The sequence below is a fragment of the Lissotriton helveticus genome, chromosome 6 (genome assembly GCF_964261635.1).
Source record: "Lissotriton helveticus chromosome 6, aLisHel1.1, whole genome shotgun sequence".
Taxonomy (NCBI): Eukaryota; Metazoa; Chordata; class Amphibia; order Caudata; family Salamandridae; genus Lissotriton; species Lissotriton helveticus.
The window spans coordinates 1,368,096,381-1,368,111,471 of record NC_136067.1 but is presented as its reverse complement, the minus strand read 5'-3'; the positions used below and the strand labels follow the sequence as shown (position 1 = coordinate 1,368,111,471).

At 44.4% G+C, this 15,091-nt stretch overlaps 1 protein-coding gene across 1 annotated transcript in view; it reads right to left on the bottom strand.

The window, feature by feature from the left end:
• LOC144763484 (solute carrier family 22 member 16-like) overlaps positions 1–15,091 on the bottom strand; it is a 67,024-nt gene that overhangs the window by 17,696 nt on the left and 34,237 nt on the right. Inside the window, exon 2 of the mRNA XM_078649120.1 lies at positions 5,324–5,423. Within this exon, the coding sequence (XP_078505246.1) occupies positions 5,324–5,423 (100 nt within the window). The remainder of the gene's footprint in view (positions 1–5,323; positions 5,424–15,091) is intronic.

The window sequence follows — 15,091 nt, the reverse complement described above, 5'->3', positions numbered from 1 at the left end:
GAAAAGAGCACTCAATACACCTAGGAGTGCTCTGCTTGAGGTTAACCAAAAAGAGAAGAGTGACTGTCTCCCAGTGGTAATGACTTTTGATCCATTGGCAAGGAAAATAAGGCAATCCATACGTAAGCATTGGTCCTTATTGTCAAGCGGGGATTTTAAAATGCTACCGCCTAGGTTTGCTTTCAAGCGTTCAAGCAATCTAAAAGACAAGCTTGTTCATACTAGGACAAAAGTCTGCAATGCCACCAAAAACAGTACAGTCCCAAATGGACATTTTCCCTGCAGTGGTTGTTCTGTTTGTCCATTAACATCTAAGGTGACAAGTGTTACACTGCAATCAGGCAAAGAATGGTTTTTAACCCATTTCAGCAATTGTAATACCACAAATGTGGTATACAGGCTTGAGTGTGAATGTGGTTTACAATACATTGGACTCACCACACGCAAGATAAAAACGCGGATACAAGAACATCTCAGCACAATAAGGTTAGGGAAACTAACCACCAAATTGGTTCAACACTGCCACACTAATAAACACTCTTTTAAGTGGGTGGTGTTAGAAAAAGTGACAGGAGACTCCAGCACGGTAGAGCGGCTGCTCACCACCAAGGAGGCCAAATGGATTTATCAAGAAAATGTGAAAGGGTAGGGCTCAATGAACTCCTTGAATGGAACAAAGTGCAATAAGCCCCACACATGCGGAGATCAGGCAATATGTGGGTACTTGTGTACATACACATTGAGATACAGTTACCACTACTTTTGACCCTATACATGCGTGGCCCTTGGTACAAGGGAGTGGTCCCCACTTCTGAATGTACTATGTATCTGTGGGATACACTTTATATTCCTTCCCAACCATGATACAGGCTCCTTAAAATGTAACTTGTTAGTGCACACAGTGATATTTGTATCCTTTACCAATTTTAAAATGTTTGGACCGAAAGATTTGTGAACAACTTCGTTGTATTTAGGTGCTGTAATAGAAGTTGTTGTTCAACATCATATTTTTCGTCTTTGGAAAAAAAAAACTTTCTTGTAAATAGAACTATTTTGCCACAAAATTGTGATAGATAAACATCAATATTTTTAATTGTTGACAACTGCACTATTGTTAAAAAACGCTTATCTTGCCTTGAAAATACAACATAGCCTTTATGTGCTGTGACGAATCGGAAACGCTGTTAAGTGGTTGAAGGCCGATAGATATCACTTTAATCGATCCGGCTGACAATTAAAGTGTCCTCCAACTTCTAAATATACATCTACTGTACGGGCTTATGACATTGGAAGTGCAATAAATAGTGACATGTAAAGGTTCCTTTTTCTTTAAACATCGATATTGGCACAGTGGCATACTATAGGAAAAAGGGTGTTGGAAGGACCTACAACAAACTAAAGTGATAAATTAGACTAGATACATATAAACTATACATGTTCTATTCTCCACAGTAAAAATTATCGAAGGAAAAGTGACTAACACCTGGAGTCACTCAGAAACCCATGAGGGTTCGGACCTCTCGATTGGTATGCGCCATGGTGGTCGACTGAGGGTAAATATTGGGTTATTATGTGTGGTTTAGGATCACTCATACTTTAAGCCTTTCCTTTTGGCTTTTTTATTTGGAAGGATGACAACTATGTGTTTTTACATGTTTATTTCAGTTGTGAAGATAACGCATGTCCAATGCAGTGGCCTAAAGATTTGTGACGCCCTGAAGAAATTGCCTAAATTTGAGTTGGCAATGAAACATGTCGGCAAGTGGAGTGTGGCTAGATAGGTATTAGCCATTCTCACTTTTTTAAGATCCCGCAACCAACACGAAAGTGACAGAATAAAGCTAAGTTCCGTGTTGTTGGTGGTTTTTATATGTTCGTTGTTTGACACGATCTGTGTTGTTCGTGGTTTCTATACACTGCACATTCTCACAAACACTGTTTTGTTTGTTCTTGGACACATTTCTTTCTTTTGAGCTTGATGGTGCCAATGATGAGATCAGGACAATCCTGGTGAGTACCTGCCAGGTTCCCGTTGGTGGTGCGCCCGTGAGGCGCCATCTCGCTCACACACACTTTTTTCTATCTACCTGAATTTGGCACATAGGTGTGTGTTATTTGTTGCTTCACAACTGTCATCACATTTTTCAAGGGATTGGGCATATTCTTTTAAACATGGCATAATATAGATGTACCTCCTACCTCACTAATTAAAATAGAGGAGTTATTTTCAAAAGTTTTGCATGAGGTGGTACATCATTAAGTGATTAATTTATGGATGCCTTTGTGGTCTAGGTCTTTTTTGTGAATACATAAATTGAGTGGAGGGCGACCTATGACCACTGTTCCCTCTAAGCTCCTTGTTGTTAGTTACGCTATAGCAATGGAGCCAATAGCGGCCAGAATTTGGCAACACCATGCCGCCAGGGGATTGGGGTTTAGTACCAGAGGGCCACTGATCTCGTTATATGCAGACGACATGACGTTATACGTAAACAACCAGGAGGTAAATCTAGCTCCACTGCTTAGAGAGCTCACTTAATTTGGTGGCCTCTCAGGCATATTTATAAACTGGTCCAGGTCGACCCTATTTCCCCTCACACCGGCCATTAAGCCCTTTGAACAGGACTACACGTTGAAGTGGGCAGATGGACCAGTAAAGTATTTAGGGATTTAGTTAAGCCGAGATATGCAAGAGCTTTGGAATTTGAATTATGGCCATGCAGTCACCTGGCTCGAAGGGAAAATAGAGGTCTGGGTCAAATTGCCGCTCTCTATTGCTGGCAGAATAGCCATCACGAAAATGGTTGTGTTACCAACATTTTTATATTTATTTATTAATATACCAATATCGCTGACCCATGCATTTTTTAACACCCTCTGGTCTCTTATGATTTTCCTTGTCTGGGCGGAGAAGCAAGCTTGCATCAATTGGTAGATACTTACTCTTCCCCTTACTCAGGGGGGGCTTCAGACATGCCGCTATACGCGTACTGTGCCTAGGCGCAGTTCTTGCACTTCTGGGTACACCCTGTCCCATTTCAGCACCAATTGGCTGTCGAGGCAGACATGGCAGCCCCCATTCCCCACCAGGTGGCCATGTATAAAAAATATTGCAGACCCAGAGATGGAATAGATACAGTCGAAACTCTGCGGTGGGCATCGGAAAGGTTACATCTCAGAGCTGGTTTGGAGATACTATACTCCCCATCCGCTCCCTTACCTCACAATCCTCAACTTCCAGCCATGGCTGACGATGGTAATGTGGCATTGACCAAATCCATGGGGTTTGAAGTGTTCGCGGACCTGTACCCTAATGGCATGTTCTGCACCCCACCAGAATTTATTAGAGACCCCGAAGGAGTTTCCGGCGTTTTTTCTTTATTTTAAGATCAAGGGCACTTGTAGGCAACTACACACTACATTTCCTAATCCCCTGGAACAACTACCAGTGCTTGAGAAGTTGAAAAACTCGGTGGGTTCCTGTAGACTAATAACAAGGATGTACTGCTCTATGCAAACCATGCACCCTTGATCATACCTAAAGCCCAGCGAGAATGAAATGAAGAGCTGGACGATCAGGTGACAGACGAAAAATGGGTTTTCTGTGCAGCCAACTCCAATTACATTTACCCAATTACAAACTGCCATTAATACACTTTAAATACTTACATAGGTTCTATAGAACACCTACCCAGCTACACCGCATGGGACTGAGATCAGATTCTAGATGTTGGAGATGTGGATACTTCCCCGCCACATTTTTACATATGGCTTGGTATTGTCCTCTCATAGCCTCCGTCTGGGCTACCATATTCAGCACAATTCATGCAATACCAGGGACGCCCACTGAACCACAACCGAACATAGGACTCCTAGGTTACGGTAAGGACACTAAGGCCGAGCACCATAAGCTATATGCCCTGCTACTCTTAATGGCTAAGCATAGGTTGTTGATCCATTGGGGGAAAAGAAACCGCCCACGTGGAAGGCTTGGATACAGGACGTCACCTTTAGCCATACTCAGCTGTCGATTTTCTGGGAGCTGATGCCTGCCGCCTCCAGACCGAAAGACATATGGGGTCCATCCTTGAATTGGTTAAAAACACTACAAGATGCCGCCCCAACTTCTCCCACTCGAGTAGGAGCTGACACTTCGCAGGAAATAGAAGCACATGTAAAGGTGAACTCAGATTAGCCCAAATCTTTTAGTTGGATAGTAAGATTTGCTGCCTGCAGGCGGCCTGTCGTGGGCTCTGGGAGGTGCAGTGTTTGGGCACTTATTGAGTTGTGTTCTTCGCGAAATCCGGATCCCTCTCCATTGTTTGCATAATGGTGTTGGGTGCTATGGGGTAATCTCCTGTCCGGTTTAATCAACATTCCTTTTTGTATTTTTTTTTCTTATTTACCCACTCATCTGGGATAACATTATATTCAGGCTTTTCAAATTTGATAATATGAAGCTGTATGTGTATTGTCAAAAATGCCACTAAATAAATTATTTAAAAAAAAGGTTAGGTCTTGGAGGTGTAAGGGGTTGTGAGAAATGATAGGATAGCCTGATATTTGCTGAAGATAAAAAGAACAAAGATAGCACCTTACATGGCCAATCTTCTCAAGTCATCCAACAGCATAAGGCACCCCATGAGCAAAGTAATCATTCTGGAAATACCCAAACACAAAACCTCATGCCAGCATTGGTTCATCTGTTAAAGTGGATGAGCGTCGTCCCACTGCTCTCAGAGCAGTGGAACAAGGAAAATAAAATGATAATAACTTAATTATCATTTTAATTTTCATAACGGCTAACGGGCTATGTTAGGACGGGACGGGTCAGGGCTGGGGTCACAAGGAGGAGTAATTTGTGCACCATAAGTGCTCATGACAGTTTGGCCAGCCGTCATGGGCCGGCCAAACAGTCATGCAGAATGAGCATTTCTCCACCTGGCTGTATTTCACAACCGGGCAGAGAACAGTCCCAAGGCTCCCAAGCACTGCATGAGCAGCCAAACAGGCCACTCAGACCAATCACAATGCTTCTGTCATGCTGGTGACAGAAGCGTTGTGATTGGCTTAGAGGAGCCTGTGTGCTGCCGGGGTCCAGGAAGAGAAGAAGACAGAGAAGAAGCTGCGGCTGTAATCAGGTAAGTGTTTTTTCATTTTATTATTCTTGGGTCTGGTCTGCATAGTTATGCAATCATGCAAAACAAAGCTTTCAAAAAAAGCTGCCATAACATGGAGAATTCTTTTATTTTCCTATACGAGGAAGCAGACAATCTAAGCATCTCAATGATAGGAAAGAGACATTCATGAGACCGATTTTTACCTGTGGGAAAAAGATCCACACATCCATCAAGTAAACGCAAAATGGGGCAACCACACTCCCCATACGGCACAGCATGCTACCACTTCCAACAGCAAGTGACCTGTAATTCAAATGGACATGAGAGGCAGGGTTTAACAGTTTTTGTCTAGTTTAATGTTGAAACAAGTTGTTTTATTTCAGGCAGTTTTTCATATGATATCAGAACACTCAACAGATATAAGCATCGGCATAGCATAAGATAGCAGAGGGTTTTGTGTTCACGCTTGAGGGAAGGGAGTTGGCCACAATGGTCTCTGTCTTACAATAGGAGGGCAAGCCAATCCAAAAGCCTGAAAACCCCATCAGTTTTATAGGTTTGAAAAGAGATCCCTAAGGTCAAATGGATCTAATGCTATGTTTTCTCCCTAATCCTAAACACTAAGTAAATATTTTGAGTTTTACCATACTGGCAACCCTATCAATGTATGTGGAAGGATACTGCCTACTGCTCAATGAATTCCTTTCTACCACTTTCAAAAGGCCTGTGAAGGACGCTGTAATGACTGTCTCCACCTGCAGTTTAAAATTTAAAACAAGGGGGTGTGGTTTCGGCGCAGGGGCAAGATAGCGGCTGTCCCCTGAGCTCCAGAATGGCTACAGAGCTTTTCCGGGTTTGTGGCCTCTTCTGCACCGCATTCACCCTGTTCGGATGTAGTTGACGATTCCTCGTCATTGGCGGTGACTCCGCTTGACGTTCTGCACAATGAAGGTGTGCTTTACGACCCCTGTGCTGCGGCGGTGATTCCTCTCATCCTGACGCGAGCAACCGCCATTTTAGGTCGCGTCGCTCGCTTTGAAAAATCCTCATTCTATTTTGCTATCACATTCACTCCTATAATTTGGTGATTTCTCATTTCTGGACATTATTTATAGTGCTCACCTCAGACCTGGCAGGTACGGTGCTGAATTCGTTTTTTCTAGCTGTTGTTGCTCACTCAGTGGAAAACTACCTTTCCAAACATGTATCCTTGCAAATGACTTTCTTTATCTGTCACCTGGGTCTGCATATTTAACTGTTCTGACTGCTGGAAAACCACTGTGGCCCTTTTTTATGATGCCTATTAACTTTTTACAGGTATGTCCGCGTCGGGGAAAGCTAGTTCATGTGACCTCCCATTTTTCTTCTGAATATTTCTTTATATATGGTTTTCATTGAGCAGTTTGAGCTGATACGATCCTCCCTGGTGTATGGGCCAGTCTTGTTCCTTTCAAATCCTTTCACAACGTTCAGCTCATTATTGCAAGAGGATCAGCGATTTGCACACTCCCTCTAAACCGTCTTCTTCAGGTATTAGACCAAAAAGAGCGAAGAATGACCCTCCATCTCCTATTTTATCCTTCCATAATCCTCTCTTAGATTCTATCTTAGATGAAGTTTGTGGACTTCAGCCATTTATGTGTGCAACTTATGGAAAATTGCAACAAATTGAGGATCAACTGATTGTTATAGAGGGGAAGATGTTGGATTTGGAATACCAATGTTGGAACAGGAAATCCAGAAGCTTAAACTACACATCAAAGACCTTGAAAACCGAAACATACAAAATATTCTTTGTTGCCTTTATGGTCTTACTGAGAATATGAAGGGTGCTGAACTTCCTGAAGAAATTTCTTCCGGATCTTCTGGATCTTCAAGCTACTCCCCCTCTTAACATTCAGCATGACCACCGCGTGGGACGCCTTCAACCTGATTGAGCTAAGCCATGTGGTATCATAATAATCTTTTTGGAATTTACAGACCCGATACGTGTATTGAAGGCTTCTAAAGTAAAAATACGCCTTATTTGGTCTGGTCATAATCTTTTTATCTCACAGGATGTGTCCCACGCAGCCAATGCCTGGCAAAAGGAATTCCTAAATCTTCGTCCACAGATGAGACATTTGAACATTCAATATGGTATTCTACATCAATGTCTCTGTAAGATCACCCATGAAGGCACATCACATTCTTTCGACGACCCGGCTAAATTGAAAACTGTTCTGCGTAATATTTCAAATCACAATATGGAGACTAATGCCTGATTTATATATATATATTTTTTTCTTTCTCAAATATACTTAGGTTTTTCCACAGATTGTTTATACTTCTGCTCCAATTATATGTCTCTCTATATCTAGAACTGGTGTCCTTGTTTTGCATTTTCTTAGTTCTTTTCTCTGTTGTCGTTCGTGCTGTCGGCATAAACATGCCCTTCGCTTATTCTTTAACCCTTTCAATGCAGATCTGGACTTTTACCCTTGATCTGTCGTCCATTTTTCTTTTTGTTATTTCTTCCCTCTTTACCCTCACCGTCTCTTCTCAGACTTTTTTGCTTCCCACCTCCTCCCTTACCATTCTTGTTCTCACATAAGTGTTCTCTTTATTTGTTTCTTTACTCCTCTTATAACTATCTACTTATATTATTTCACGGTTGATAAATGGTGTCCTTTTGTCTTTCCTATTGGTCCTGCAGCCCATTGGGCCTGTTCCCGTATATTTTCCCTCATCCCGCAACATGTTTAATATTGTCTCGTGGAATGTTCGTGGTCTAGGTCATCCCGTCAAGCATTAAAAGGTACTTTCCCATCTCTCTAAATGTAATACACGTGTTGCTTTTCATACAGAAAACGCATTGTAAATATGTTAAATCACTTAAACGTCGTTGGGTAAACCAGGTTATTTTTTCTCCAGCTGTTAACATTTAAGGTGGTGTTGCCATTCTATTTCACAAGTCGTTGAATATTCAAATGTTATCAACTGAATGTGACACGAATAGACGATGGGTTTTGGTGGAATCCATTATATTTCAAAAGCAAGTCACGTTCTTTAATATTTATGGTCCTGCTAAATGAGAACCTGAATTTTGGCATAATGTTAAAATGATAATTTCTTCTATTTCTAAACTCAATATGATTATTGCTGGTGATTTTAATGACTAGTTAGACCCGTTTACTGATAGAAAGTCCATTCGTTGATGTATGGAAAATTTGTAATCCTGATATATATGAATTCACATCTTTCTCCAATGTACATCACGCTGTGTCCCGTATTGATTATATTTTGGTTTCCAAATCATTACTCCCCTCTAATAAATCATCAGAAATAAGTTCTATTTTTATCTCCGATCATGCCCCTGTTATGTCTTCTTTTGAAATGTCCCTCAACACCTCTAAACAAGCCCATTGGCGTTTTAATAATACATTGTTATCAGACCAAGCCCTTACAGGTGAGGAACTGCTCCTTAAAAGGTGTTTCTTTGGCAATGTTAGGAAGTACACCAGAAAAGGCTAGACCTGATGTATGAAGGGATATGAATCCAGATCTTCACCAACGCCTGGTGCAGTGTTGGCCACATAAATTAATCCATTTTTAGTCAGGTAGGCAGGTGCTTGCCTTTAGTATGATAAGTAGTCCTGTAATTTGATAGAGGACATATTAGCTGTGGTATACATAATTTTCAGAATAATTTGATTTAGAGTAAGGGAGTAATAAATGTCAATTATGCGGCAAGGGGCGTGGCCAAGATGGCGCCGAGGTTGGATGTACCGTGACAACTCTCCTGCCTGCCGCCGCCCTAAATATCGCTTCCCGGGTCCAATCCGCACCGGAGCGATTTGCAGCGCCTCTAGAACTTCGGGAGGCTGCGGGATCCTGAATCAGCACGCTGTTAGGTGCCCAATGAGAGTTGTCTTCAGCGACGGAGGAGAAACAGTGCAGAGGCCGCGGCACGCGCACCCATGCTTGGTACCCGGGTGGTGCTGGTGCAGTGGCCCTAGAACTAAAGATGGAGGAGTAGGCCGCGTGTGAGAATACCCGCGGCTCCACACCCCCCCTCCACCGCACACTCACAGTGGGAGAATCGGCACTGAGCTGGGTGCGAGGCCCGTGAGGTTTGTCGAGGCAGGAAGCAGCGGGCGAATAGATTCCCCTGGTGTGGGGGGAGGAATGAAGCTGCAACGGCCCTCTCGAGATCAGGCCCCCCATCTCTACCCAATCTCGGCGAGCAGATCGGCCCGAACCGGGCACACTTGCCCAGCGGACCTGGGGGAGACGTAGTGTCAGCCGCAAAGAGGTGTGAGAGGCACGGTCCACTGTAACACCACAGGCCGGGGGCAAGCACTGTGGTCATTGATCTTTTTATTTTTTATATTTTTATTAGATTTTTCAGTGCATAACCAAATAACAAGCATGTCATCATTACTCAGCACATCCCACCCCGGAGCCCCCCCACCTCCCTCCAGCACCCTTGAACCCCTAATACTGACATCCATAACTATCAATACAATCACTTTATCTATCCCACTTCCAAAGAGGATAGAGTCACAGCCAACGACCCAGGCCCCTCTGTGGTCATTGATCTTTAGGGGCGAAGGAGGTAGGACGCAAATGAGGATCTCCTCCGCCTTGCGCTCCCGCTTCGCATACAGACAAATGAGTGGCGGAAAGCGGGGGCCATCTTAATTCCCCAATTGAACTCACCATGTGGCTTTGCCGGGCCACATAACTATACATAAGACTGAACTTTCACTTTTTCTTATTAGTTTTGGGAGGGAATTGTTTGATGCCCACACTCACCCACAAAGGGGCTCCTCTTTTGCTTTACACTGGACCGATAGCATGCATTACACAGCTCATCCTGCTCCCGGGAGGGGATGGGAAGGGATTAGGTTGTGCAGAGCGGAAGCCCATCTCCTGCCGTATGACAGGAAACACAATCCAAATTCTCAAACTCAATGTAAGGGGGCTTAACAATCCGATTAAAAGGCGGGCAATACTCAATTACCTTGAGTCCCCTCGGGAAGATATATGCCTGCTACAGGAAACGCATCTCCTCTCTGGAGATTGCCACAGATGGAAAGCAAGGGTCTTCCCACAGCAATTCTTCTCGTCTGCCCCTTCCAAATCAGCTGGGGTTGCTATCTTGGTGGCCAGATCCTTTCGAGGAGTTGTCGAACAGAAGGTTGATGAGATTGAGGGTCGACTTCTATTATATAGGTTCTCCGTAGCGGGGAGGTCATTCGTGATTGGTTCAATCTATGCTCCCAATGAGAAATAGGAGGGGTTCTTGCATGAGGCTCTGGAGAGGGCGCTGGGAACTGGGGACCAGTTAATGCTACTAGGAGGGGACCTCAATTTAGTATTTGATCATCCATTGGCCAGATCAGCACAGAGATACGGCCAGTCGGGGCTCTGTCAACTGAAGGGCAGGCGTGACTACGAGAGCTGGGGTGGTGGATTTATGGAGGGCTAAACATCTACAGTCCAAAGCATTCTCATACTGTTCTAGTGCACATAAAACATACACCAGGTTTGATTACTTCTTGGGAACTCGGGAAATCCTCTCATTTACGAAAGATGTTGATATGCATACTGACGCGCTGTCTGACCACGGTGCGGTTGAACTCTCGCTGTCTCTCCCCCATACTACTCTTCTCCCTAGGTCTTGGCGCTTAAGGGAATCTATGTTATATATCAAAGAGGTTATAAAACAAATCCAGCATTCACTCAAAGATTACCTTACACCCAACGATATCCCCGAGACATCACCCGCAGTCTTGTGGGAGGCACTTAAAGTAGTCCTTAGAGGGGAATTCATTGCCATAGCTTCAGCAGACAAGACAAGCAGGGAAAAGAGAGAGGCCCTTACCAAATGGACAGTGGAGTGTGAACGCAAACACTAGCGCACAGGAGCCCTAAGGGTTTGGCGTCAATTAACTAACATGTGCACTCAATTGGCAGCATTAGACACAGTCAGGGTGGAATATTCAGCACTCCGCCTAAGACACTCATATAATGGCCAGTGCGGCCGTCGCCTGGCTAACACATTGAGCGCTAAAGGACAAGAATAGGGCATCTCAGAGATCTATTCCACCAAGGGGTACCTGGTCTCTGATCGGTCCAAATATAGCGAATGTCTTCAAGGACTTCTACGCGCACTTATATAATTACCAACATTTGGATGCAGAGGCCGGATCTCAATATCTGAAGGAGGCTAAAACCTCAACTCTCACCCCATATCCAGCGGAGTCCCTGGATGAGGATATCCACATTGACGAGGTCATATTGCGCACCTTAAACTCGCAAAGGCGCCGGGCCCGGACGGGTGTTTAGTGACCTTCTGCAAGTCGTTCTGTTCAACACTAGCACCTATCCTAACAAGACTTTACAATTAATTTTCAGAATATGGGACTATCTCAGCCTAAATGCACAAGATCTCTATAATAGTTTTACCCAAACCGGGGAAATATAATCAGCGCTGCAGCTCCAACAGGCCCATCTCCTGTTTGAATATAGACCTTAAATTAAACACAAGTATTCTAGCTCACAGGATCAACACATATCTCCCTTTTTAATAGACCCGGATCAAGAAGGCTTTATCCCATGCAGACAGACTAGTGACAACACCAAGAGAGCGCTACACATTATAGAAAAATCGAACAGGGTCCAAGAGGAATACATGCTCTTAGCGGTCGATGCCGGGAAGGCCTTTGACTGGGTACATTGACCATATCTCGAACAAGTTCTAAAATACTTCGGGTTCGGGGACAGATGCAGGACCCATATTCTAAACTGCTACCAAGCCCCTACAGCGACCGACCGGCTTAATGGCTTCACTTCTCCTCCATTTCCAATACATAGAGGCACCTGACAGGGTTGCCCACTGTCCCCGCTGTTATTTACTCTTTATATGGAGCCCATGGCCTAGAGGATTTGAGACCACCCAGATATTACTGGTGTACCATTTGGAGGTGACAGGCACTCCAACTGTCTCTATGCTGATGATATTGTGCCATCACTGGGGCACCCGGTTATCTCCCTGCCGGCCTTTATGGGAGAACTGAGGGCTTTCGGGCGGTATCGGGGTTCCAGATAAACATAAACAAATCTCAAGCTCTCAATCTCTCTGTACCCCAAGTAACAGTAGACCTTCTCACGACCCAGTTCCCTATCTTGTGGGCCTCAGAGACAATCCTGTGTCTGGGGATCAACCTAGCCTCCATGATACAAGCAGCAGTAGATAGCAACTACAAGGTGCTTTTCCAACACATTCGGAGTGATCTAAGGAGGTGGAAGCACCTACATATTTCTTGGCTGGGACGGATAGCAGCTTGCAAATTACGACCCTTCCTAAGATACTGTATCTCTTTCAGACCGTGCCCCGGACTCCCCCGAGAGGTAAGATCGCTAGACTCCAGTCAGAATTAGCGCAGTTTATTTGGCAGGGACGGAAGCCGGGCATGAATCGCTCCCTTAGTTATCTCCCTCCTGAAGCGGAGGCATGGGCATCCTTGACCTACAACTCTACTTCAAAGCGGCGCAGCTGCGACACTTGGTGGACTGGAGTCGGCCATAGTCCGAGAAGCACTGGCTCTTTCAGGATAGAGCCATCTCAGGCACAGCAATCTGGAAGATTCCGTTTCTTACCAAAGCACAAAGGCCCATGGGCCTGTATCTGTCCCCAATAACCCGGACAACGATAATGGCCTGGGACGGCACTAGCACTAAAATGGGACTGACTACTACTCCATTCCCGCCGACACCCCTCTTCAAGAACCTGGACTTCACCCGGGTTACCATGAAGACAGGGTTTGCAACCTGGAAAGCATCAGCATGTCGCTCCATCGGCCACTTCTGATTCGGAGGGCTTACACTCTTTCCCGCAAATGAGCAAAGATTTTAGGCTCCCAGAATCAGAATGATTTCATTACTTCCAATTAAGACATTGGATCACACACACACCCCTCAAACTGCGCTAACGCACAACGCCACTTAACTCAGAACGAGAGATGGCTTTAGGCCAAATCGACGGATAAGGGCATGATCTCAGAGCTAGATGCTATCTTACTCCAAACTCAGGTTCATACATTTCATGCGGGGCGGGCACGGTGGGAGGAGGAACTGCGGCGATCCCTGAGCGCTAAAGACTGGGAGGGCATAGCCTATAGGGCCGGCCACACTGCACATAGTAAGTCCCTCACAGAGACACTGACCAAAATCACAACACACTGGTATTACACTCCGGTCAGGATACATAAAATTAAACCAACACAAAGTGACAGCTGCTGGCGGAGATGCGGAGGCCAAGGGTCATTGACACATATACTGTGGGACTGTCCGTGGATCCAGCAATACTGGACACAGTACATAGACGAGATAAACAAACATCTTGATACACAGCTACCACAATTCCCAACCTACATGCTGCGGGGACTCCCAAACCCATTAACATATCCCTTAAAATCTACCCGTGGCCAGCAAATAGGAATGGCGCTGAGGGCGGCGGCCCGGGCCATTTTAGTCCACTGGAGCACAGCGTTAATTCCCATGCACACAAATTGTATGCACAGGGTATGGCGCATTCTGGGAATGGAGAAGATTTCCATGTCCCTGGCAGGGAAAGGGGCCGGTTGTCTGGAGCTGTGGGGACCATTTGTGTCTCTACTATCGCAGGAATTCCACGAGCTGACATGTCCCAAATACCTCAGACTCCTGCGTCTACTAGAGGTCCCCCAGCCGGAGAAGCATACGTAGCACTGAGCGTATTCACATCCACACAATGGTTTTGGTATCACATGAGGGTGAGTGGATAGTTGAGGGGTAGAGTTTTGTGGAGTCCCTTCTTCCATTTTGTTTTTGAATCAATCTCAGCACGGAATTATGTTTTGTATTGCCCCTCAGTGGTTCTATGTCACTGATGACTAAAACCTGCTGCTGTACTTGTTTGATATTTTCGAAAATGCCAATAAAAGATTTAAATCATAAAGTATGCAGCAATTGCCATAGTAGTTTTTTGGAGTGGTCGTAACACACAGGCATTAACAAAGTTCACCTACTCGGATTTGAACTTCTTCAGGGAACTACCAGGAGCAGAGGGAACATTATATAAGATGGACTTGGATGGTTTTGCGGAAATTCACTTAAATTGTAAACAATTAGAGTTTCTAGGTGGGATACCACCATACCATTCAGGTTTGATCCGCTTGAGTACAGGTCCTTGGTGGTCATAGAGGATGAGGTAGTTAAGAATACAGCAAAGGGTTGAAAGTCAGTCAAATATGGCACACTTTCAATGTACAATCTGGGTCACCCAGCAGGCATTATGTGTTTGATGTATTCTAAGCTATGTGTCAGTTTAGGATAATTCCAACAATGAAAATGTATAATTCTTCCGACATTTAATTGATTTTGACATTTTCTCGACCATTGATATGAGTGTTCAAGAGCCAGAAGCTATTAAATTGAGAGACCTACATCCGTTTGTTTGCAGTATGACGTTTTATTGCCAAATTGTTCAAAGTCAAGGGGCACCTTCAGCATGTGTCTTCAATGTTGTTCCCCTGTTGCATCCAAAGGAACCTGATTTTATATACTTCACAGGCTGAGAATGATTGTTTTGTTGAAGCAATTATAAATGTTACTGCAACAAAGTATACGCTCCATGACTATCGATCTGGGGAACGCGGAGATGTCTGTAATAACATTAAATCCTTTTTTTTGTATTTTTATATAGCACAAACTCGACCCGAAGGTATTGGAGCGTTTCCATGAGCACCAGTTACATTAAACAAGGACATATTATTTTTTTTAGGCACAGGGAGATTAAGTGATTTCCCCAGAAGCACAGGATGTTGAGCCAGGACTCAAACATGGTTACTCAGTCCCAAAGTCAGCAGCTCTGACTGTTACGTCACATCCTGTCCTAACCTTCCTAAGTGTGCACTGAGTATGTACAGTGGGAACTTTGTTCC